This window comes from Leptinotarsa decemlineata, unplaced genomic scaffold (assembly GCF_025532065.1).
Source record: "Leptinotarsa decemlineata unplaced genomic scaffold, Ldec_3_MD MMD2_tig00000010_RagTag_RagTag, whole genome shotgun sequence".
In the NCBI taxonomy this organism is placed as follows: domain Eukaryota; kingdom Metazoa; phylum Arthropoda; class Insecta; order Coleoptera; family Chrysomelidae; genus Leptinotarsa; species Leptinotarsa decemlineata.
Window position 1 is genome coordinate 7,361,804 of NW_027412538.1, and position 25,922 is coordinate 7,387,725.

General features: G+C 34.5%; 2 protein-coding genes across 3 annotated transcripts in view; one reads left to right on the forward strand and one right to left on the reverse strand.

Moving 5' to 3' along the window:
- The window catches only part of LOC111515748 (probable Rho GTPase-activating protein CG5521), a 49,154-nt gene that overhangs the window by 9,579 nt on the left and 13,653 nt on the right, over nucleotides 1-25,922 (forward strand). For both annotated transcript variants that reach the window (XM_074171305.1, XM_074171306.1), the window contains 12 exons: nucleotides 9-221; nucleotides 2,740-3,098; nucleotides 3,812-3,972; nucleotides 4,031-4,265; nucleotides 5,316-5,615; nucleotides 8,223-8,484; nucleotides 11,731-12,051; nucleotides 12,830-13,107; nucleotides 15,988-16,155; nucleotides 17,541-17,840; nucleotides 24,932-25,261; nucleotides 25,406-25,780. In XM_074171305.1, coding sequence (XP_074027406.1) covers nucleotides 9-221; nucleotides 2,740-3,098; nucleotides 3,812-3,972; nucleotides 4,031-4,265; nucleotides 5,316-5,615; nucleotides 8,223-8,484; nucleotides 11,731-12,051; nucleotides 12,830-13,107; nucleotides 15,988-16,155; nucleotides 17,541-17,840; nucleotides 24,932-25,261; nucleotides 25,406-25,780 — 3,302 coding nt within the window. The remainder of the gene's footprint in view (nucleotides 1-8; nucleotides 222-2,739; nucleotides 3,099-3,811; nucleotides 3,973-4,030; nucleotides 4,266-5,315; nucleotides 5,616-8,222; nucleotides 8,485-11,730; nucleotides 12,052-12,829; nucleotides 13,108-15,987; nucleotides 16,156-17,540; nucleotides 17,841-24,931; nucleotides 25,262-25,405; nucleotides 25,781-25,922) is intronic.
- Nucleotides 19,963-25,922, reverse strand: part of yata (N-terminal kinase-like protein yata) — a 31,299-nt gene continuing 25,339 nt past the window's right edge. The window contains exon 12 of the mRNA XM_074171308.1: nucleotides 19,963-20,133. Coding sequence (XP_074027409.1) covers nucleotides 20,110-20,133 — 24 coding nt within the window. The 3' untranslated portion in view covers nucleotides 19,963-20,109. The remainder of the gene's footprint in view (nucleotides 20,134-25,922) is intronic.

The window sequence follows — 25,922 nt, forward strand, 5'->3', positions numbered from 1 at the left end:
GTTTTCAGATTTGCCTGTGATAAGAAAACCTGAAAGTGAAAATGAATTTGTACATTGTCGAGTAACTTTGATATTGTGGGTGATAAATCACTTGCATCAAACTAGAAAAACACACGATTCCATTGGAGGGCACTCTTCAATCTATTCTCCTTCGCAACAGTCACAACTCACACATGAAGAGGAATCTCAGCAAGATTCGTCACATCCTAGCTTAGACTCCAGTAAGTAAGCAATTCCTTCATTTATTTATATCAAGAGATAACCCATTTGAAAAATTTCAAAATTTTTGTAAAATTGACCTGATATTAGGAGGTTTCATTATATGTGTTGATGATATCTTCATATAATTTGATGTATCCCCACTCACGATGTGTGTGTTTTCGCTAGACCACACTGGCACTGCACGGAAACCGGTTCATCAGGATGAAAATGTTAGATAGGATGTGTGTACGTCTGACTTCAAGCAAGAGACTTTGTTACACTGAATCTCCATTGTCTGCGAGAAATTATTTGCTACGATAATTGTAACAAATAATTTCTCTTATGAAAAATAGGGGCTATGTTTTTTCTCTTTGCCATTACGGCTTCCAAAATAAAATGCTTTGAAAAAAATGAATGAACTGAAAAGCTGATGTAATAAAGGCTCAAATAAACTATCTTGTGCCAAACAATAGCCAAATCTGTGATACAGAGATAATCTCATATCTCTGAGTTCATTTGGTGTAATGCTGGCACAAAGTTGGATAATTTTCCCCCTTAATTCACGTGCTGAAGTTTTCATTTTAATTACTGGGAACATTGTTAAAACAAAGAAAACGTCCGGATATAACAAATAAAAACGGTTTTTTAATGCTTGGGCCAGCCCCTTCATAAGTAGCCTTACCAAAATTTCAGGGTTGGTGGAACTTTTTGAGACTGCCGAATTTCAAATTTAAATTTACGTCCTCATTCATCGTATTTTTTTTTGTTGTAATCTATTATCTAAGGCATCACTGATGATATTTTGATGAATTAATAAGTTGGTCAATGTTGATTTATTCTGGGCGAATCCATGCTATTCATTAATTAATATTCAATTAATTATATTCATTAAATCACTGACCAGTGGCACGTTCCCTGATCTTTGGAAACGGAGCTTCATCTGCCCTATTCATAAAAGTGGATCGAAAGAAAAAGTTGAAAACTATAGGGGAATATGTATTCAATCAGCTATTCCAAAAGTTTTAGATCAGCTTGTTGCCTAAATAATAATGAATGTCTGTAGACCCTTGATCTTACAAGAGAAACATGGATTTACATCCGGACGTTCCACAGCATCAAACTTATTGTATTATCAGCACTATATAACACAAGCACTTGAGAGGTCTGTGCAGGTAGATGCTATCTACACTGATTTCTCAAAAGCTTTTGATAGGGTCAGCCATAACTTATTGATAAAAAAATTATCTGCCATTGGTTTCTCGGTAACATGCTAGATTGGATAAGCAGTTATCTAATTGGACGCTCTCAATCAGTTAGAGTGCATAGTACAGTTTCAGAGCCTCTTTTTGTAAAAGCAGGTGTACCACAGGGATCACATTGTGGCCCTTTGTTGTTCTGCCTTTTTATCAATGACATTAGCTCAAATATCACTAATTCAAAAATCTTGTTATTTGCCAATGACCTGAAAATTTTCAAGAGTGTAGATAGTGTCCATGATGCTAATCTTCTTCAGAGTGATATAAACTCCATTTCTGATTGGTGTGAAGCAAACTTTCTTTATCTCAACACAAAGATATGCTACTCAATGATGTTCAGTAGGTCTCGATGACCAATCAAATTTAAATACTTTTTGAATGATGAAATGTTGGAATGTAAAGAAGAGTGTAAGGATTTGGGTATATTGTTAGATGTCAAGCTTTGTTTCAACAACCATGTGAATTCTTTTTCTATAAGAGCTCTGAAAATGCTCGGCTTTATTGTGAGATCATCAACCAATCTTTCTCCATTCACAACCAAAGTATTAAATTGCTCTTTAGTACGCCCTATCATAGAGTATAACACCATCATATGGAGTCCCTACTACCATAAATATAAACAACAATTAGAAAATGTGCAAAATAAATTTCTAAGGACCATGGCATACAAACTAGGGTTGGTTATAGGTGAATACAGTTACAGTGAAGTGATGAGTATATTATCTCTGTCGTGTCTTGAGGATAGAAGAACAACTGCGACATTGGTTTATCTTTTCAAAATTATATCTGGTCTCATTGATTGTCCGGAAATTCTATCTCTTATCAACTTCAACGTTCCACAGACAAAAAAGCTATTTTTTACACCATATCACTCAACCAACTATGGTTATCATTCTCCTTTATCTGAAATGTTGAGACTGGGAAATAACTACTGTGATAAAGTTAATTTTTTCTGTGATAATCAAAATACTTTTAAAAAACAAGTCTTTCGCTCATTAGTCATATAAATGTATTTTATTAGTTAATACTGTCATTGTTTTTATGGTCTTTTGTTACACACATAAAGGTATTTATAATAATTAGTATAGTATAAGCTTTTATTGTTACACAATTTATTGTAAACAAATATTGGGGTTCACCCGTAAATAAATAAATAAATATGTTTCTAAACTCCCAACTTGATGTTTTTGTAATCAACAGTCAAATTGAAATAACACGAGATTTAACAAATATTTCTTTTTTATTTGAAGTCATTACTGGACGATATTCATATTTTTTATAGCTCTATCCGTCCAAACAAACCGAACGACAAGCGATGAAGACCTGGCCCCACAAATTGTTCGGGAAGTATTGTACAGTTCCAGAGAAAACGTTAATTTTATCCATGAACTCTGTCGCCAAGCTTTTCTACTGAATTTTACGCACGTGGTAGCCATCAGAAAAATTATAGGGTTGTACAAAGATCTGATCCAGGGAAACATGGCGGAAATTCCACCTTATGCATTGGAACTACCTGAGGATGCACCACGGGTTCCTAACGAAGAAATTACGGCCGAGACCAATAGGCCGGCTAGACTCAGAAATGATTCTTATTTGGGAGCTATCCATAAAGAGAATCTGTTAGTCAGGGCTGGTATGCAGGTATGTAGAATGCATATCCTTTTAGATTTAGTTTTTTAGTAATATATATTTCTGGTTGTCAGGTTGATTCTTATCTCTCTTGTGGTAGTCACATGTTTACACAAAGAATGGAATTTGAAAGTCCCTCGAATCTGGGAACAATTTTTATAATCTCATTGTCCCTTCTCTGTCCTCATTGTATTTTCCCTGTCTGAATTTGTTCCACAAATTCGTATTCAATTTCCTTCACAATAACACTTTGATGAGTCGTGGTTATTAACCAGCTGCTCTTCCAAAGCGGATCACCTTCATAACATCGTTGATCAACTCTTAATTTTCTGACAAATTCAGAACATTTCGGACCTCGCTTTTATTATTGTTAGGTGTGTGTGTGTGCATATATGTCCAGCTTTCATTTACTGATTTTTAGATTATAAAATTCTCTCTATTTCTCTCTACATACATCTCCCCCTTGTTAACCCTTTCCTTATCTTCTTCTCGTTTCTCTTGTTGGGAATCACACGTAAAAAGGTAAGACCTCGTTAATCCTTAGCTCGCACAAGTTTCGACTTCTGAGGGTTGTTTTTCGTAGGGGTGCGACAGTTGGTTAACGAAAAAACAGTGTTTTTTCCTCTCTTAATCTGATTCATCAAATAAATAGGTAATACAAGGTCACTGTATTTCAGGATTTTCCATTTTTTCACTTTTCAGCGTTTGATTGTTTTTTTTTTCAGAATTTGCTCCAGTTGTTCATGACACAAGCTGGAAATGTTTTCCTGTTGGAAATAAATCCTCATATACCCAAGGTACTTGAAGAACAGACCGATGCTTGTAAAAGAGTACTGAACATCTATCGCTACATGGTTATGAACACAAGAATGGACAACAGTACATGGTATGATATCGGTGTCGTCATATAATTCGGACTTGAATTATTTTAATTGTACTTTCAGGGAACAGTTGTTGCTTGTTCTTCTTCAAATAACATCGCTTGTACTGGGAGAAACTCCTCCAAAAAAGAAGGTTTCCACCCTAGGCGGCAAGCTTGCCCCAGCCATATTTCAAACATTGATAGTCACTTGGATTAAGGCAAATCTCAATGTATTGATTACCCGAGAGTTGTGGGACAGATTCCTGCATGTCTTGATGTCTTTGACCAGCTGGGAAGAGCTGATAAAGGAGTGGGCTGTGAGTTAGTTATGCCTTTTGCATTTACCATAAAAATGTTCTTTTTTTTTTGTTGAATTATTGCAGGACATTTTGTGTTTTGAGTACGTGAATTTTAAAATTTTCCTTTAGCTGCATGACAACATAAACTATTTTCAATTGTAACTATTTTGTTGATATTCAAATTATTTTGCTGATGGTGAAATGACGTTTCTGTATTGTTATGTTTTCCCTGTGACTATGTTGTATAGTTAAATTCAACTTTATTTCACTGTTACACTGCCAATACAACACAAACATTTCAACTGACACTTTAGACTAATAGTCAAATGTCTATCGCTTCATAAGATCACTTCGTACCGCACTTTCAACTAGATTTCCCGATCTGCCTCTTGGTAGTGTTCATATATCATAATGGAAGTCTCTGAAAGCCGATAGGGAAGTCCCTCGCTGCGACACAACACCCAGAAAGATCGAGAAACGCAAGTCGAGTTGAGCGCAATCTTGGCAAAGTCACGATTGACAAAGACCAGCGGCGGCCGACGTTATTTTTTTTTCAGGGTATAATTTATAACAGTATCTTCATCGGATATTATATTTTTCAGGAATTTCCAGATTTATTACATATTCACCCTCAGTTAAAATAGAATATAGTAATAAAATTAGGCACAATTTTGGGTGATAGGAAAGGAAGGAAAATAACTGATAAGATTTATCATTTATTTTCTGAATTATTAATTATTCTCTCACTAAAATAATTTCAATTAGATGGTATGTGACTCTGGGGTTTCTCTTTGTGTAGGTTTTTTCAGAGAAATGATTCTCAGGTGCCTTTCTCGGATTTTCCTCGTTTAGTTATTTGAAGAACTCTTTTAAATTTTTCCAGCAATGATAGATTCTGAAGCAATGCTAAGTCCCATTTAACAATAAATCTATAGATTTTTTATCTCCCTTTTCTCAGATACAAATTTGAATAAGGAAATCCAAATATCTTTTGTTAAGGTTTGGAGATGCTCAATAGAATCGTAATGTTCATGAGATTTTTATGCAGAGATGTGTATTTTTTCACAGAAAACACTGGAAACCCTCACCAGAGTTCTAGCCCGCCACGTTTACAATCTAGACTTGAATGACCTACCGCTGGATCGTTTAATTGAGCACAAGTCTAAGAGAGGAGGCAGAAGAGGTCCCAGTAGGCCAGAAAATAGTACTCCTTGCAGTATTAGTGATAGTAACCATACAGCTATTTGCAGACAAGATTCAAGTTTGCCAGATGGTCATATGTCAAAACGTACTAAATTCCCGCTTTCAAGAAGCTACAGCGAGACCAATTTGATGAAACGTAGGTTAGCACAAATCAAAATTCAGAATGTGAGTATTTTGTTCGTTTGAGCCTCACCTATAAATATTATATTAATTTTAAGTTTTTAATATGTAATATTTTATTGCCAGATTTAGGTCTCTGAGACGTCATAATAAGTACCTATGAAATTCTTTGCTCTTTTTTCAATATTACAAATTACTGATAACCGAACCTTTTTCTTTGAAAAAAATATTGATTTTATGCAGTAACTTATTGAAGGAAACTAGACGTTTGCCCTTTATTCAATGGAGAAATAAACCACCTAGTACTTGGTTAATATGTTGTATTTAATTATATAGTAATTTATTTATTTATTTATTTATTTGTAATACAATACTCTACAGGACATAACCCAATTATAGAGCAGGAAATAACAGAGTATAATAAATACATCACAAACAAGTGACTGTAAAGTCTACAAACACTACAAACAAGTGACTATAAAGACTACACATTTTATATTTATTATAGGTGACAAAATAATTATTTTAGGAAGTGGGATTTTATATTCGACAATTTGCAACTAAATATATCTAAATTATCGCTAACAGAATTTGTCACTTTACACATGGTATGGATTGGAGAATTCTCCAGAACATTTGTGCGAGATGTTTTTATATAGAAAGTACTCGGGTGTCTGGAACAGATTTTAGGAATGCAAATATTAAACTTTTCCAGTAATGTTGGGCAGTCAACTATGCTTTTGATAATTTTTTATTAAATGATAGTGCAGTGTCAAATGTGACTTCAAGATCAGTAAATGTTTCTGGTCTCACCAGGGAAACGTTTCCTATTGAATAATTAAAGATCAAGATATTCTTTTTCAAACTGTAGGACATGACCTTACATTTATCCGGGTTCAGTGACAAGTTATTTCGATAACACCATTCTACAACCCGTCCTACATTTGCTGAGAGGTTCACACAATCATCTATGTTCTCAACGAGGCAGTATAATTTTAGATCATCGGCATATAAAAGGAAATACACATCTATAACATCTGCAATATCGTTAATGAATATATTGAAGAGTAACGGTCCCAGATTTGAACCTTGTGGAACACCGGAAGAAGCACTATATTCGGTAGATTTGAAAACATTGAGCTGAACATATTGTTTTCGATCCCGTAGATAGGACTGAAAGAGTGCGATTAAGGATGGAGATGATCCAAAGGCTACTAGTTTGTTCGGTAGAATGCTATGGCAAGCCTGTTGAAGGCCTTAGAAAAGTATGTGTAAATAACATCAGTTTGGGCCCTATTGTTGATAGATTCAGCAATATGTTGGGTTACAGTCAGAAGATTAGTGACTGTTGAACGATTTTTTATAAAACCGTGTTGGTTTATACTTATATTGCAACTAACATGCCGATATATAACTCGCTCCAGCAGATTCTCAAAAACCTTTGCAAAGTTGCAAATAATAGAGATAGGCCGATAATTTGAAATATCTCGTCTATCTCCTTTCTTGAAAATGGGATAAACTTACGATGATTTCCAGATCCTTGGTATTGTAGCCGATCTTAAGCAGATATTAATTAATATAGATAGATGACGAGCAAGCACAAGTGCACAATCTTTTAGGATGAAAGCTGGAATGTCATCTGGACCAGTGCTCTTTTTAGGCTTGAGCGACCTTAGTGCCTCGTATAGTTCGTTCTCACTGAAGCTTGATATATCAAGAAAGTGATTATTATCAATAACAGAGTTTGGTTGAAAAGGGGAAGAAACAGTATACGATTGTTTGAAAAGATTGGCAAAACCGTTTATGATATTGGAGGGCCCCTCCAGCAATTGACCTTCAAAATTCAGTACTTGTGATATTTTGGAGCTACCTCGTTTATTAATTATAAATGACCAAAATCTGTTGGGATTGATATGTATTTCTTTCTTAGTTTCACCTAAGAATTTTTTATATGCCACATTAACATCATGCTTTATTTTTGCTCGAAGATGTTTGAAATAGTAATGATATTATGAATAGTAATGATATTATATAAAAAAAAGCCCCATCTTACAATTATTTGAATTAGAACCGAGCTGACTTCATATAAAAAAAAAATTAAATAATTCTAGTGTAACAACTACCTAGTTGAACCATTATTTCCTCTGAGAAATTAATCTTGTAATAATAGAAATTATTTTTTAATGGTCTGATTCAGATTATGATTCTTATAACATACAAATCTAAAACGTTCAAGCCAGTCTCGAATATACCTACACAGTAGGTTGAGTGGACTGACGCCTATCAGAAAACAACTACTCCTCTGGCTAATACCACGAAGGGCGTTGGATTATATCCGACAGGCGTCAGTGCAGGAATCTTCATAGAAAATTTCCTGCATTTGCAATTGACAATACAACTGAAAGAGGCGACCTTCAATTTTGAAACGAGCACACTTGCAGACCGGTTTCAGGCTCATTAGCCACTCATCAGTGCAAGATAGTGGTCATCATCGACAGTCTTCAAGCATAGCCCACTGACTAATAAGAAAATCTTATAACATACCTTGAAATTCGTCCAACAATGTCAGTGTCTTTATAATTCAATTTATTTTTTTATAATTTCCTATACCGTCGAGCATAACCAATACTTATCAATTTGATTTTGCCACAGGGAAACAGAAGACGGTCTAAATCTCTAGAGAACCTTGCCCCTCTTGACACCGAATCTACCGATCGCACGCGTTCTCCTAGTCCCGCCCCATCCAGCGGACTTGAAAGCAACTCTATTAAGGATTCTCCCATACAACTCGAAATGTTCTCTTCTGATCATCAGCCTATTGAAATATCAGGGGAGAACAGAGGTGTTATTTGTGGTGGAACTGTACGGGGTTGGCTACCAGACGTGGCGGTTATTTTATGGAAAAGGATGTTGGGTGAGTCAATTATTTAAAAAAAATAGTTACATGAGATACTCAGTGTTCTTCCGTGCAGTCAATTTGGAGGGGGTTAGGCATGTAGACTAGTTTTGGTTATTTGAACTTCGACAAAATGGTTAAGTCTTTCGCAGCCGAGGTTTTTTCCTCGGGTTTGAAGGGTGCGTATAAAGCTCCAAAGAAACTAGTCACTCGCTCCACTGAAACGTCAGGAAGAAATTACAAAAATCCACGGCCTTCAAACCCGAAGAATATTGACACTTCTTGACCTTCATCATTCCAGACAAGGTTGAATCAATATTAAGGCCTTGTACGTGTAAGTAATTCTCTGAATTACAATAATAATATTAAATATCCTTCATTTAAATCTGTTTTATCGTTAACCAGCTGTCGCTCCCCTATGAATGAACATCCTCAAAAATCTAGACTTGTGCGAGCTAGGGATTAACGAGATCTTACCTTTTAACGTGCGATTCCTTGAGTTTTTTAAAGAATTCCCCTTATTGGCAATTCAAAAATTTATATTTATTTTTTTTTTATTCATTTAAGTAGGACAACCCTAATTTACAAAAAATAAAATAGTTAACATACTTATTTTACACTAAATATAAATTGAAGGGGTTATATTTTTAGGAGTGATTAATTTTGGGAAAGTTTTTGGCTTTCTACTACTCCATCTTGATACAAAAAACAAGGATGAAGGAATCTTCCAAGGAAAGAAAGGAATTAATCAATTTTAAAATAAGTAACTCTATACATGGATGTGTAGATCATGCAAAAAAGTAACTTTCAGACACAAACTGAAAGAAAGTCCTCCTGAAACAGCTACTTTCATATAAACATTGAATTACACGAAAGAAAAAATTCTTTCGAAATAAATACTTCTATATGAACACTGAATTATACAGAAGATACTTTTCTCTACTCAGTTTGTATTTCAAAACATTCGTTGTGGAATAAAAATCAGATATCATTCACATGAGTTCTACTTTAAATGAACGGTAATAAATTGCACTTACACGGAACACTGTCACCCTCACTGGTATACACCGATGTTTCGCCTTAAGACACTTGCCACAAGGCTCTTCAGTACCAAATTGGATAACATTATAGAAAATATACACAGTTCATTCATGAATTACGATTTTTAATGTCACGTTAAGTATAGAGTTACTTATTTTAAAATTGATTACTTCCTTCCTTTCCTTGGAAGATTCCCTCATCCTTGTTTTTTGTATCAAGATGGAGTAGTAGAAAGCCAAAAACTTTCTTTCCCAAAAACTAAATATAACTTATAATAAATGTAAGTATAAAGATATATAATGAATTTGAGTATACATATACATATACACACATATACACACACATAAATACATATCTATAAAGTTAAATACAGTATTGAATAATGGTGAAATTTTTTTTTTCAATTATAATACAAAATCAAATTTTGTTTGAATTCTGGTATATTTCTTGACTCTTTAACATATTGTGGTAAACTATTGTACTGAATGAATCATTTAAAAAATAAACTTTTTACACTATATGAGGTACTCTGCCTGTTTACATATAAATAATTCTGGCCTCTAGTATTGTATGTGTGGATTTGGTTTACAGTTATAATAAACTTACCCATGTAAGTTGGAGTCAGTTCATAGTTAAGCATGTCAGTCTTGGCTCCACAGTAAATAACTGTAAAGTTTCCAGCATCAATGATATAGGAGTTGACCTACTACATCGCAATACTATTCTCATTGCTCGATTTTGTAGCTTTTGTAATTGGGATATTTTATTCAGATCAAAACAGTATAGTAATGTAGGGCAATATTCAAAATGAGGTTGAATGATAGTCTTATACACAGTTATTCTGGAATTCAGACTTAAGTTTTGGGACACTCTAGAAAAGAAATATAGTTTTTTCAAAATTTTTTTTTGATTTGTTCAAAGTGCCTACTAAATAATAAATGATTATCCAACATAAATTCCAGTTATTTAAATTCCTTTACAATTTCAATTTTTTCATTGTTTATTTCTATGTTAATGTTACTACTATTTATTTGTTTATATTTATAAGGTGTATTAATTATCATTGCCTTACTTTTACTTACATTTAACTTCAATTTATTCATTTTCAAATATCTTTGTTTAATGTGTTAGGAATCACACGTTAAAAGGTAAGACCTCGTTAATCCTTAGCTCGCACAAGTTTCGACTTCTGAGGGTTGTCGTTCGTAGGGGTGCGACAGCTGGTTAACGGAAAAACAGATTTTAAAAAACAAATTTTTATCCATATTTTTCAGCACATCATTTATTTTGATCACTGCTCTATCGATATTCCCATCACTTACTGATATCAGAGTATCATCTGCGAATATATGAATGTAGTCACATTCAACATATTTTTCCATATCATTAATATACATTAAAAACAATAGAGGACCCAAAATACTACCCTGAGGAACTGTTTTCTATTTGTAAGGTATCCTCTGATCCAATTGAATACTTTACCCTCTACACCATATTTAGTTTTTTTAATAATATCTCTCTATTTACTGTTTCAAAAGCCTGTTTTAGATCCAGTGATACTGCTATAGTGTATAGTTCCTTCCATTTAGTGACAGTGAGTTGTATAGCTGATTTACATGAGTGGTTTGATCTAAAGCCAGACTGATTAGTGAATAGCAAATTATTTGAGTTAATATACTCTAATAACTGTTGATAAACTACTGTCTCTAATAGCTTTTCTTCAAATGGCAAAGAATTAATTGGTCTAAACTCACCACTTTTACTAGTATTTGCAACCTTTTCAATAGGTGTAACAGTGCTGGTTTTTAATTCCTTGGGAAATGTGCCATTTTCCAATGATTCATTCACAAAGTGGCACCACACATGACCAATAATCAAAGCTTTTTTTCACAACTTTACTGTTTAGTTAAATGGCAGAATAAAGTTTGCCAAGTCATCTAGTATTTACATATACATCTGATTGAAGTTATAAAATTCTTGCAAACTATAATAGGCTTTATCGATAAGAAAATCTTCAATAGCTATTTTGAAGAGAGGTTCCAAATTCTACTTAATCAAGTTAGAGACAGTTTTTTAATAGATAAACATAAATCTGAAATTCCCTCAACTATGTCACATGTCAGACCCTCAATTCAAATCTCCCCTCACCCATATCAACCTTGACCTCCACAGAGATTCTTAATTATTCGAAACCTCTGGATAAGTATTTTTTTGTGATTTCAGGTGCTTTAGGCGATGTGAATCAAATTGCAGAACCGAAATTACATTCCCAAGTATTTGAGTATCTTGTCAAGCTGATGGACACTTTCATCAAGATTAACCAAAATCAAGGAATTTCTACAGATAACCTGAGTACCCCTCAAACTCCTGAACTAGTACCTCCACTAACATTAATTTTGCCTTGGTGTTTTGGAGCCCTAGTATTACCCGATGCCTACGAAGCTGGAAAATTGAATGCCATGAGGCTACTTTGTACTATAACGCTCAACTGTGATATAAACCATCGGACACATTTGCCTCAGTTTTACCGGTTTCTCCATTCAGGTAACAATAAATGTATTTTATTGCTGTTTTTCATAGTCGTCTCGTAATATTGCTAACTCAGCGAAAGGCACGTTGAGAGACAGTGCTCTAAGCTTGGTGTTATAAAAATACTTAGTTGGTTGTAAAATTTTATAATTGATATTGGCATGGTCATGATTTGAAAGATACAAAAAGTTCTATATGCAAATATGCGAGGCCTTTTGAAAAATATTTGGGAATTTTCATTTTCCTCCAAAAATATTCATCATTCTCTATATTATTCCCTTCAAAGTATAAACAAACTGATTTACTCCTACGAGTACCAGTTCATGTGATTCCCGCTATCACATCTTCGGTGTATATGTTAATTGTATTTTATATTTGTCAAGTATGTTTGTGGATATTTGTAGGGTGTCTTTTGTTGATAAGAAATTTTAACTTGTCAATTTATAATCACGTATAAATCTATTGACTTGTATAAATGCTGTATTGCATAAAGTACCAATAAATTACTTACTTACTTACTCACTTACTTATAATATATTTGTGTTAGCATTTTTGAAATCCTCGAATCAGTTCTGTTACGCACTTTTTGGTATGTCCTTGAGCTCTCTAAGCATTTCCGTTTTTACCTCTTCTTCAATAATGGGGACAGGAAAAAAAAGGTCAACCCCTTTTTTCTTCTTTCTTTATTTGAAGTGGTGAACTTATACTAGAAATCACACTAACCATATTAAGCTGATCAAGAAAAATTAGATTGTTAAGGTATTTAGAAATTGTAAAAGGTATTGCTTTCCAGCTTTGACAGGTTCTTCTAAACCAGTTCTGAATACCTGTCTCAAATATCTTGGACCCAGATTTATTTCTCTTCAGTTACCAGGAGCATCATTACTTCTTTTGGATCTTATTCATGCGTGCAATACAGTTCTAAATAGTACAGAAAAACTAGAATCTTCCCCCAGGATGGAAGCAGTGTCTATTTTGACTAATCTGTTGAGTCAACCCGAAGATTTAAGTGCAATTTCTGTATTGCAGCCTGATCCAGAAATTCATATTATGCAGTGCCCAGATATAAAGGTAAGAGTAGAAAAATGTATATTATTAAATTCTGTCTACCGTTTTCATAAGATTTCTTTTGTTCCACGATTTAATACAGGAGTTTCTTTGGCAACAGAGAATCTGTAGCTTTCAGGCTATGGAAAGTTGAAAATAACCCAAAAATGAATTAAATTCAGCAATATTTGGTATGAACAAAATTACCGTGCTGATAAGAAGACTGGAATATTAAAGCTCTTTCTGGTAAAGCCATAAACAAGCAAGACCTAATTTTCTTCGAGGGCAAAGAACTAAGAAACTTGGTAACAGAAAAGTTATTATCAGAAATGGGCAAGTTCATTTCTGTGAATCAGAAGAAAACAGATAAATCAGAATAGTGAATCCATTGCAAGTCGAGGAACTTTCAAAGAATTAGAGGTCTCGTCTCTTAGAGAAATATATATATCATATATTAAGATAATATTGAAACGAATCTGAAGCCGGCCCTGACCGATATCTCAGCCAGCAAACACATGACTCACCGCGAACCGCCACGAAAAGTATAGATGAGTGCCGAAACGACTAGAGAGATCTGGAGTGGTCGTTGCCGACATAAAAGCCGGCTTCCTGTCCCGAGATGGCAGTCTGTATTCAGAAAGCGAATCGTGCGTTTAAATAAAGAATTCGAACGGTGAAGATAAAATTAGCGTTAGTTGCTAAGTGTTGTATATAAATTAGTTGTGATAGTGAAATATTGTCAAAAATAAATTTGTTTAAGACAGTTAATTCTTTACAATTGGTGTCAGAAGTGGGATTTTTAAAATAAATTTGTGAACGCTTGGTGGACAATCTTTGTATTACAGTGAAATTGACTATCAAACTTTCGCACAGAGAGACTGGTGATTTATTGTGTTTCGCGAAGTGGACAGTACCGGACCACGTAAACATAAACTGATAGACCTTTCTCGCGAAAAATAGACTTGTGAAAATAAATAAGTGTTTCGGACTCAAATGAAATAAGTGGACGTATTCAGTTTTGTGGTAAATAGACAATAAGAGACAAAATGTGTACGAGGAAAGTGTGCCTAGTGGACTTGAAAGTCGCCGAATTGAAGCAAGAATTGGAGGAGAGAGAGCTAGATTGTTCCGGAAAGAAATCAGTACCCCAGAAGAGACTGGGATAACTTGATTGAATCAGGAGAAGATCCCGAACATATTTATTCGAAGTCTCTGGGGGTGATTTGAGTTCAATAATGAGCAAACTCGATGGACTTCAACAAAATTCGGTAAGCCTTGAAGAGAAGCTTCTGGAAGATGCGAAAAGCTTGGAAGATAAATTTCTAAAAAACTCGAAGAGTTTAGAAGACAAGCTTCTGAAATTTCGAAGAGTTTGGAAGACAAGCTTCGCGAAAATTCGGTGAGTCATGTGTTTGCTGGCTGAGATATCGGTCAGGACCGGCTTCAGATTCGTTACAATACATTGAAGTTTTCTCCATGGCATTCACAATATTCAATGACATGCCTAGCTACCACGTGGTATTATATAAAAAAGAAACTCTTACTTCAACGCTAGAACTTTTCTTAAAGATAAAACACAAGCACTACAGGAAAATCTTTAAGGCGTTCTCAGAGCGGTGCCTGTGCGAAAGTAGCGATTAACATTGGATTTGAATAGCTGAAATCAAATCTATTTGAAAAAACGTTCTCAGGAAGTTTATTCCACATGAAAGCAGTTCTAAAAAAACAATTTTACTCAACAAGGTTGTAGATTTAAGTGCTTCAGTTATATCGGAAACCTATTTCAATCCTGTCTTTGCAAGCCAACAAAAACCGAGAAGGGGGAGACTTTCAAATACAATAGCATTAAAATCATTGATAAGGTGATATATTTTATTTTATTATACATGATGACTAAAATTTGCTAGATTTTTTATATGAAGAACTAAAACCCCCACAAATTGCAACAATATCAACATTATTGATTAGTATATGAGTATAAAGATGTCATCAGCATTCTCAAACACTGATTAACAGTATATCAATAAGCTCTAAAGAAAATTCGTCTATAGAACAACAATGGGGAATGTTCCTCAATTTGGGTTATTACAGCAAATGCAAGTTTGAACAAAATAAAGTTGAGTTCAATTCATGAGTTTTTCAAATTCACTTCGAAAAGTATTCAAATTGATGTTTCAAATGTTAGGTTTCAATTTTTAAAGGGATTTGTTTCTAATTCACATATTGGCAACAGCGCCTATATCGAGTTGAAATAATTTATACGTACCTAGATATTCTACTTCAAAAAAGGAAAATTATCTTTATAAATCAACAATTAAGGCAAAATATAAATTATAGTTCAATACCACCTCCACAAGCCACATAAACAACAGTTGTTTTGTTATTTATTTATATAGAGGAAGATAGGTTAGGTGCACAAAATGTCATATGTCACAGAATAACCGATGTTGCCAAATGGTGAAATAGAAACGGATCCCTTTAAATGTTGAATGCATTATTTCGTACCTCTTTTTTAAGTATTTAAATAATTCTTAAAAGATAAAGGTTGAAATGATAAGTTTAAAATGCGTTGTTTTAGAGCTCTTTTATGAAAACTACTTGATTTTCGTCAGGAGGAACATTCCCCATTATGGCAATAGCCTAAATGATCTTGAATTACAAATCCTGAAAATGGGAACACAAACATCCCAAAACAAGTTTGTCTTTAGCCTCAACAAATTTGATGAAAAAGGATGGCAGTATCAGAAAATTTTCGCTAGAAGGTGATTCTAATGTTTATTATTTCCTTCGATATTTTAGAAGTTACATGTATACCATTCTGTACCATTTCTTAAAACAGTATCCACAAATGAAAATATAAAGTACAAGTTTTTTTTTGCATTGATGTTTTTTTTTTTGTTTCAGGAACACATTGTTAGTATCTTACTGAGGGCTGGGAGAAGAGAACCAAATGTTAAAGCTAGGTGTATAGCTCTATCAGCTCTGGGAATATTTGTATACAAAGAGCTGAACAATCGAACCTTTCATCCTAAGGTGTCTGATGCCATCAATGTTTTACTAGCGGCTCTTAAGGTAATAACAAATAGATTCAATGCAATCTTATGGTGAGATAACATTGTGAATTGTGTCACAACCAATTTGCTGGTTCTGTACCTACATTTTTCATATTTTTTAAATATTTTTTTCTACTTGTGATGCACTGATTAGAAAATTTGGTGCAGTAATGAATATTACTAAGATGCCACTACAAGATCCCCGGAATAATATATTGCTGCATATATGATTTTTAATGATTTTTTGTTAAGATAAGTACTATAGGTTGTTCACGTTAAGAAAAGAATGACGTCACAAGATGACAAATTACGGCGTTGCCAACATGTGCACTATTTTGAACTTTCAAATTTTTTTGTACTGTTGATATGTTTTATTGCTGTTATCCTTACTTACTTTTAGTATTTATTGGGACTATTTCGACAATGCTTTAGGCATATCGAATATACGCAGATCTTATCAAAAGAAATGATTAGTTCTGAAAAGAAAAGAAAAACTTGACAGTTTTCGAGTTTTTTTCGTTTCGGAAACGTCTGAAATTTTACTATCAGTTGAGCAACTTACAAAATGAAATGTTACTAGTTTCATTGCTGTTTGAACTCATTTCAGTGGGAATTTTAACGTTGTTATGTTGGATATACAAAATTACCAAAAATGACGTCATTCTCTTCTTAACGTGAACAGCCTATAATAAACCTTACACTGTAGCAGATTTAATTCAATTTTTTTCCTAAATTTATAATGTGGGTATGCCAGTGAAGATGCTCATTGATGTGTATACCTGGCAATTTGGTTGAGGTTTGTAATTTCATTTGATTATTTGCTAAATTTACAGTTGTTGGTGACTCAATTCTTTGTTGAAGGTTCTAAATAGAATTACCTTGGTTTTGTCGGTGTTAAGAATAAGGCCATTTGTATAAAAAGAGTGCTGGGATGATTCAGTAATTGAATCATATATATTAAATATTTTCTGAGGTAATAACAATAATCTTTGTTTTGTTGTCAAAGGCCGTGATTATTGCAGTAATCAACTTAATGTTCAAGCTTCATCACTATTTCCCTGTGTAATCTATTACCTCACTTTCATCTCCAAAAACTTTTGTCATATAGTTCTTTGGTGGATAACAATATTTAACGATCAATGTCGAAGCATAGATCGCCAAGACTTTAAAGTTCAGTGGTGCATTCATAATCCTTCTCAGTACCGCTGATGAAACGTGACATTGGATGAGGAATGCAATGCTTTTGTACACTACTTTCATCTGAACATATTCAAATTTCAATGGAAGCATTCTGTGTGCATTTTCTAAACTATAATAATACAATTTTATTTTAATACAATGAAATAGCATACTATCTTTTCCTAATTCGTAAATTTTTATTTATTCTGTTTTACTGTATTTTAGATCAACAGCAAAGTCATTGCTCAGCTATCCAGCAACATATTATTCCTCTTATGTGATCACGCTCCACTTTTGTGGACTCAGTACCCCCGTCTGGGGAATGCAGTCATTTCGACTCTGTGTTCTGCCTTGTTTTTGCACACTCCATTGGGAAAAACTGCAGGAGAGAGTGACAAAGCTTTGGGGACAGCTCTTCTTCTATGTCTGGGAGAATGGTGCATGAAACTGGGACCTCTAAGTTTGATGGAAGTTTCAGAATATGGAGAAAGCAGAGGCACGTGTCTTCTTCTGCAAGTATTTACAGTGAGTATTTGCTGCTATTCTTTGTTGTTTTCTATATAATTGATTTGTAATAGTGTTATAATCACATTTCTATTGAGGATTTATGGATTTACATTTTAAAATCTTTGAATATTATGCAGATACCTTGCACAGGTGCCTGATGGTTTTACTTCAGCTTTCTGCGCAGCATTAGCTGGGTTAGTTGTTGTTTCTCAGTCGGGTATCTGCCACACACACCTACAAAGTGGTAGGTCTACATAAGAAGCAAGGGGTGGGGTGTGTTCTGTGTTTTTATCCTCACAAGGATCATTTTCACGGTGTTTGGTCAGAGTCTTATTTGCCATTATCCGGTGATGTCTAAAGTTTGGACCCAGACAGTCAGATTAATGAATAAATTCTATTATTATTATTATTATAATCTAATTGACTTATCTTGAGGACTTGTCTTCTTTCACTGACATATAATTCCCACATCTTTTTTGACACAGCTAACCACTAAAAGTACATCTTTTTTGCTTCTAATTAAAATTCAAAATTTTATATTTCATTAATAAAAAATGGCTAAAGAAAAAAAGGGGAGTACCGTAAGTCTGTGTCACTCTAGTGTTGTTGACAAAAGTCATGAAAATAAGAATATAAAATTTTAATAGTAAACAAAAATATTCATTTATTACATACTTCCACAAAAAGAAATGAATTAATTGTCTGTTTCTTGATTTGACTGATTTTTCTTTGTTATTATTTTATTTTATACATTGTATTCTTTTTATTTCTTGATATGGCCTCATTCGTTACGTTTTTCTTTTTAATTTCTTGTATAAACATATATGATTCTTGGGATTGTGGAAGTTGTTATTATTATTTACAATATACTAACTAAACGAAATACGATCTGTAATATGCAAAAGTTTGTACAAAAACTCACGTAAACACTGAAAATCCACGAGTATGAACATGTGATAGAATAAACCCGCCAAAAGAGACTGTACTGAAAGCAAATATCAATTTCAAGTTCTACAATAAATATTTTGACAAAATTTTGATAACAGTGAATTGGATTTGAAGTAATGTCTCCTGCCTAAGACATTTTTTTTGTTTTTCATGCAGCATGATAGGCAAAACTCGTAAAAATCAATTGGTAGTACTTCAGTGTACTAATTATTTGATGATAGAATTAGTCTCAATCTACTTATCAAAGAGTTGTCAGCATAAACATATTCATAAAAATTTTTGAGAAGGGGTTTTGGTTTGGTTCAAAAAATACATGAAGAGATGTAATGATCCTATCCCTCATTCTTTTCATTTCGAAGAAGTACTCAATGAAATTGTGTAACATGATGATAATAATAATTATAATGTAGTCCAACTTGCTTCTAAAACACTAAAATAAGTCGCTTAATTATGAATTCCACAAAGTTCTTAGTATTGAAAATCTATTTTTTTCAATATTTTACTTCAAGAAATTTATGGAGTTTACACATAAATCATTATGAACCAAAGTTCTGATTCCATTCGAAATACTTTTCATACTCTGTCTCTCTGCTGCAAGACTTTACTGTCTCCAAAGCCCTTTCCATGTCTTTTAAAGTAACACGCCTCAGTTCCATCTGGGTTTTATGACTTCCTTTCGAGTTGATTTCGCTAATTTTTTCCCTCACACAAATCATTGTTGCTTCTTTGCATAGTGTTTTTATATCAGAACCAGACAAATTTTCTGTTCTTCTAGCCAGCAACTGAAAATCGTTGTTCGTGATGTCGGTGGGGTGTTGTAAATAATGCTTTATTAAATCGCATCTTCCACATTCATTGGGTAGTGGTACCAGTATTTTCTTTTCAAACCGTCTGAGCAAAGCCGGATCTAAAGACCAAGGTCTGTTGGTACTTCCTAAAAGAAAGATCTTTGACTCTGTGCTAAGTATACCATCTAGTTGTACAAGTAGCTCGCTTTTTAAACGTCTCGATGCCTCATGCTGCCCAGAATCCATTGATGAACCAAGAGCATCAATTTCATCAACAAATATTACCGTTGGAGCAAATTTTTTTGCTAATTCAAATAACACTTTTATCAGTTTCTCTGATTCTCCTCGCCATTTACTCACGAAGCTGCTCACAGTTACATTTATAAAGGTTGACACATTTCCTGCTAGAGCCTTAGCCAACATCGTTTTACCTGTCCCGGGTGGGCCAAATAGCAGAATTCCTTTCCACGTAGTTACGTTTTTAAATAAATCTGGATAAATTAAAGGATAGAATGTGGCTTCTTTAAGTTTTTCCACCGTATCTGTCAGTCCTATACAGTCTTTCCAATTCGTCCCTGAAACAAAAAGTGTTAGTTGAAGAAGTTTCACTATGGATTTATTAGTATGACTACACTGAGGTCTCAATCTGCCTACTCCCTAGGTAGTGATACACTTTAAGGGTTTTGTGACTTGACACCAGGGTCTCATTATGCCTACACCCATTCACACGCTTGTTTCCGCGAAGGTTTCAAGCATCGACTGGGAGTAGGGTATGAAAGGATTTTCTTGTGAATTATTCTTCAACTAGCGATCCGCCCCAGCACCGCACGGGTCCAATGCTGATACTTGTTACGGTTTGGATGGCCCACCCCGTAACTTCAAAAACTAAACTGGTCCGATAAGCAGATCGCCGTTCGCTCGCAGCTCGTCCAAGTGGAGAATTCGTTCCTTGAAAAGAAAAGGAAAAAAAAGCGAACAGCTGATCTGGGTTTTGATAAACAAGTTTTCTTCTCGTGTGTATGTGTTGGTATTTCGAAATTGTACCTTATTGTAGACTTATTTACTTGATTTACAAGAATAGGGAAGGGCACTGAAGTGAGAACTCGAGTAGGAACGTTATGTAGGAGTAGAATGTGGCTTATTATAGTTAGTTGAGTGCTTCAACGTTAAAAAGAAATTGGGTTTCATCGTTGTCTCTGCTCCTGGTTGTGGAAGAGTCTAATATCTGTGGAGAGAAGCATTTCAAAGCGATATTAGGAAGAGCTTTTCGCCAATAATCTTCACTACAAGGTGGATAAAATACTGTATAAGCAGTTGTGGCTTTTCCTCTGTTACTTATTTTGGATACGAGAGGGGTTGTGGACCTAAGGACCCTCAAGAGGGTTCCAGTGAGGGGCCCACTATTCCTGATTGAACTTGATGTGGAAATTAATGAAGTAGCCATTTGCTTCTACATGCAATATTGCTGTCTTGGGCAAGTGAAATCGGTAGCTCTCAACTCAATTTCTCGTCTGAATTCTCCGGAGAAAACTGTAGAAGTTGTAGTTGTTAGGAGTGCTGACTTATTTAAATTGCAAGTTTTGAAATGGTCTTCCAGGTCTATTGACTTATTAGTCAATATCATTTTATCTAAGCACTCTGATCCGTTAATTTAAGTAAGGACAATACAAATGAAATAGGGATTTTGAAGAGAATTTCAACGACGTTCTTCTTAAAAAAAAAAGTATTATGTGTCTCGTTCCTAAGGTAATGTGTAAGCGACAACGTGACGTCACTGCGGCGCGTTAACTGAGTTTGTTTTGCCTTTTTTTGTTGTTGTGAGTAAATATATATTAGATGTTAAGGGGTACTCCTTTCTTTTGTGTAAATTGATTATTTAGTAATTTGTACCGATACGCGTAACCTGTTTATTTTTGTAATATAATTGTTCATCATCTTTATATCGTTCCGATTTGTCTGTTCATACCCAGTCATTCTGGGCAGTCTACTAGTTAAGACTGGCTCATTAATAACTAGTGGCGCCCATTCAAATCAACTCAGAAAAATCTAATAAAATTAATCTTGTGGACCCACCCCGATCGACACTTGAGCTTGGGTACGAGTTCACGCACCTCAGCTATTGGACAAATGAACATAATATTATTTGAGTAGTGCGTAACATCCTAAATATACATATTTACATATAAACGTGTGTGATCGCTGCCAATCATATAGCGCGGCTTTCGATGCGCTATTTATGAGTACGCGCCGCCGGCCCCTCGGCCGGTACGGCCGCAACCGCAATGTCCCTGCATTTTAAATCTGTAATATATTTGAAAATATTCATTTAAATTACATGCTGTAAAGGGCCATATTGATCTATATTGAATTCATAAGGTATTTAAAGTACTTAATTGGATAAGGATTGATGCCATTATTTCTCGAGGATGATGGGACACCCTTTATATAATTAGTCATAAAATCTAAATTACTACAATTCTAACCTTGTGACTCTTTTGGAACAAACTCCTTCAATATTTGTTCCGCCATTTCTTTCCAATCGTTTGAATAATCCTCGCAGCAGCTGAGTAATTTATCTACTGGTGTTTCCTCTGTAGATTTTCCGTTACTAAGTGGAACTATATCAAAAAGAAACTGTTCACACTCGAATTGATTGATATTGCTATCCTTTTCCTTGCTTTTCGCTGATTTTAATCTCACGTTATTTTTCTTTTTCGAACTAGATAATGGCGTTTCTATTTTCCTTGTTATTTTGGGATACTTCTGAAACTTCGTATAGTAATAGCTTTGATATTCTTGCAAAATAATGTCCAAGTCAATATTTTCGCATACTTGATATTGATTGTCGAGATTAGCGTCATTTTCTAGAGTTTCGGCTACTGTACTGAATTTGTTTTCCACCAAAAAATTGTAAATTAGGTACAGAATATTTCTCTTCCTCTCTCTAGCGTCGGCTTTAGTTTTATCATATAGATTCGGAATAGTTCTGGCACTTTTTTTTGGAGTTATAGAAACCTCTGTCATGATTCAGTATTGTTAAAAAATTATTGAAGTTTGTTTGGTTGCCATGGTTCATAACAAACAGTGGTTGTCATGGAAACTTCTAAGTAATCGCGGTTGAGCGAAAAATATTGAAAATAAACGGACATATAGGGTGTTATAATTTGAAAAATGTTTTAACTAGTCTCCCATTCCTTAAAAATTGAATAGCATCTGTAATTCAAATATTTTTTTTTATGTTTAATTGTAAACTAAGTTTCATATAATATAACATAAATGTTACATAACTAATTCATTATAACATCAAAAACAACAGTACAAAAATAACATTTCCAAACGCTCAAAGGTACGAACTTGTTTCCTCCTTTTCATAAAAGAGGATATATGCATCTCCACTCACAAGCGATTTTGGTGAAATTGGTGACACGTGTGAATCATTGTATTCGTGCCACGTGCCAGTATAAGGATGTCTGCAGAATGGTGTATAATGTTCGCTGTAGGTAGATCCACTGTGATTCGAAAGTGCATATAGGAGTCACGACAAGGAGTCACATTTTCTGCTGCATAATTGTTCATGTCTAATATATCTAGAGGAAATTCGATGGCAACATTTAACTTGCCTCTAAATCTTTCTATTTAAGAAAATATTTTAAAATGAATGACTTAAATACGGGGAAACTTATGGATCGATAGAGACTTTGTGCATTTTCTTCTTTCCTTGCAACTTGAACACGTCGGTTTTTCATGTCTATCCAAAATGTCCTCTCTTGTGAAGAAATCCAAGCACTGTGATAAATTCAATTGGCTAGTTCTTTGTGGTATGGGGAGTGACAAATCCCAGAAAGGATCGAAGGTTACAGATGAGTCTCCAAAATGTGTACACTTCATCGTGGATTTCAATTGACCAACGAAATTATCTACAATCTTAGAGTTATATGTACTCAAATAAATCAGCCATGACTCTTGCGCTTTTTCGCTGTCGCTCAATTTTTCGTTAATCTCCGTTAAGGTCGGTCTAGGTTTCTCAATAATTCTATTAACGTCATCATGTAAACCTTCTAAAAGATAACGAAGGAACTCATAGGTGTCTTGATGCGCATGACCCATGAATCGAGGGGCAAAACTCTGAATCTGACTTTTTAAGGAGACTGTGTTCACTGCTCTATCAGATGAATCTTCTGACCACAATTCCTTGATAACTTCTGCGAATTTTTTTATTAAAACACCCTCCTTATCAGAAATATCAGTATTGATATCTTTCATGTACTCATAATTAATTATATAATATTATAAATGACAACTGCAACAACTTGATACTCTCACACAAACTAATCTATTTGTTTGAGGCTGGTTGAAGAGTTTTTGAAAGTTTGTGTTAACAGACTTTAAATCTGAAAGAGGGTAAATAATAATACAGGTTCATACAAGCTAATAAGCCTGATGTAGATCTTCTGTACCACCAGAGCAAAACGATATTTGTCGTGGAGTTTTCAGCTCCTGGCGAGACGAATATCGTCCGAAAAGAGAAAGAGAAACGGATAAAATATTGAGATTTTCTCTTCGAATTCCGCAGACTCTATCCAGACCACTGAGTCAAGATAGTTGTTCTGATTATTGGAGTCCTTGATGGAATGAAGCCCTCTCTACTATCGAATCTTAAACTAATCTAAGACAGAAATCTTAGCCGTACAGATGCAGAAGGCTGTCATTCTTGGCTCACTGCGCTTGCTCAGGGTACATGATTCTCGGACCCAATGATCACTTACCCCACTGTGTGGGAAGTGGTCGTTGGTTGATAATGCGGGCGCGCCCTTTCAAATGTATCAGGGCTTCTGCGGATAGGTCCTGACCAGCGCATAAAAAATTAATCGGCTTTATTGATGATACAAAATAAAACAATACTAAGATACATTTGGAAATGAAAATAAGTTACAGGAGATTCTGGTACTCATTGGCGAAGTCTAGCTCAAAGCTACTCTAGCTCAACCAACAAGCACCACTCCTTAATGCACTCGAACATACAGAAATAAAAAAACAATTAACAGTGATGGTACCACGAAATAAGAAACATAAATAAAAATAATAATTTGTGATTACCCTCCGAAGAGAGTTGATAAATAAATCAATTCAATTGATCTGTTGTTTATTAATTTGTCCAATGAGCAAAAGTTGACATTACTGACTATCATAGATATAATATTTGTATTTGAATTTCCTGATATTGAATATCTTTATTTGCTCGGGCAATGAATTATAGAGTTTTACACCACCAAAAAAAATGAAGCTATTGAAATAACTTGTTTGCCAGAAATGTAATAAATCGCTTTTATTTTTTAATGATTATATTATTTGAATGGTATATGTGTGTTACAGGTTCTACATAAGATAATTTTGGGCAGAGCCTCAACAGACAATGCTGGCAGTCTCGCCCAACCCAACTTGAGCGATGATTCCGATCATAATCTCCTCGCAGACGATTTCGACATATCCGCCTCCTTTTCACCATCCAAAACCAACCAGTGTCAGCAAGCAATCGTATTGTGCGCCAAAACTGTACTTGCTCATCTAGTCACCCATCTTGGCCATTTTCCTATGGCTATAGGAGCTGCAAGGCTCAGTTCACTTGTAGCGGAACACGATGACGTGCCCAACCTCACATCTGACGAACTGTCTTCTAGCATTTTTTCTGCACCGAATATTCAGGTTAGAAAACTTAGAGCCACGTTTATTATGAAATCAATATATTGTTGTAAAAGAATACCAAATATTGATAAGTGGTTTCGAACCACACAAAAAGAAGTACTCAATTCAATTATTACATTATGTGAACTGTATTTTCACTTACAGATGTTCATACTTTCGAGGAGCGTTATCGCCAGCTTGATAGAGCTTCCTGCATTAGATCTACCCGGAGGTGGAGTAACAGCTGGTCTTTCGACTGCTGACAAACAAGTAAGAGTACTCTTGAGAGATCTTTCAGGAAAATCTAGTTGGGATGCCTCTATTCTGTACCGCACACCTGAAAACGTGAGGCAAACTGAACAGAGAGATGTGATGCCACCTGTAGTTGTCAAGGAGAATATTGAGAAGTATTGTCAACCGGAAAGTTTGATGATCAGCAGTCCTTTGCACACTCTGCCACAGAGGGCAATGAGACATAGGCCACCAAATATTTTGCCTGAGATTTCAAATGCCGCTCCTGATTTGGATCAGCTGGATGATGTGAGTACATTTAATAAACTGTTGGTAAATAGTTTTTAGATAACAATCTTCATTACTATATCAGTTGGGGAAAATACTCCTTTGCCCGCCATATGAGTTAACTGAAATTACAGTGATGTAAGATGATTTATCTTCAAGTAAA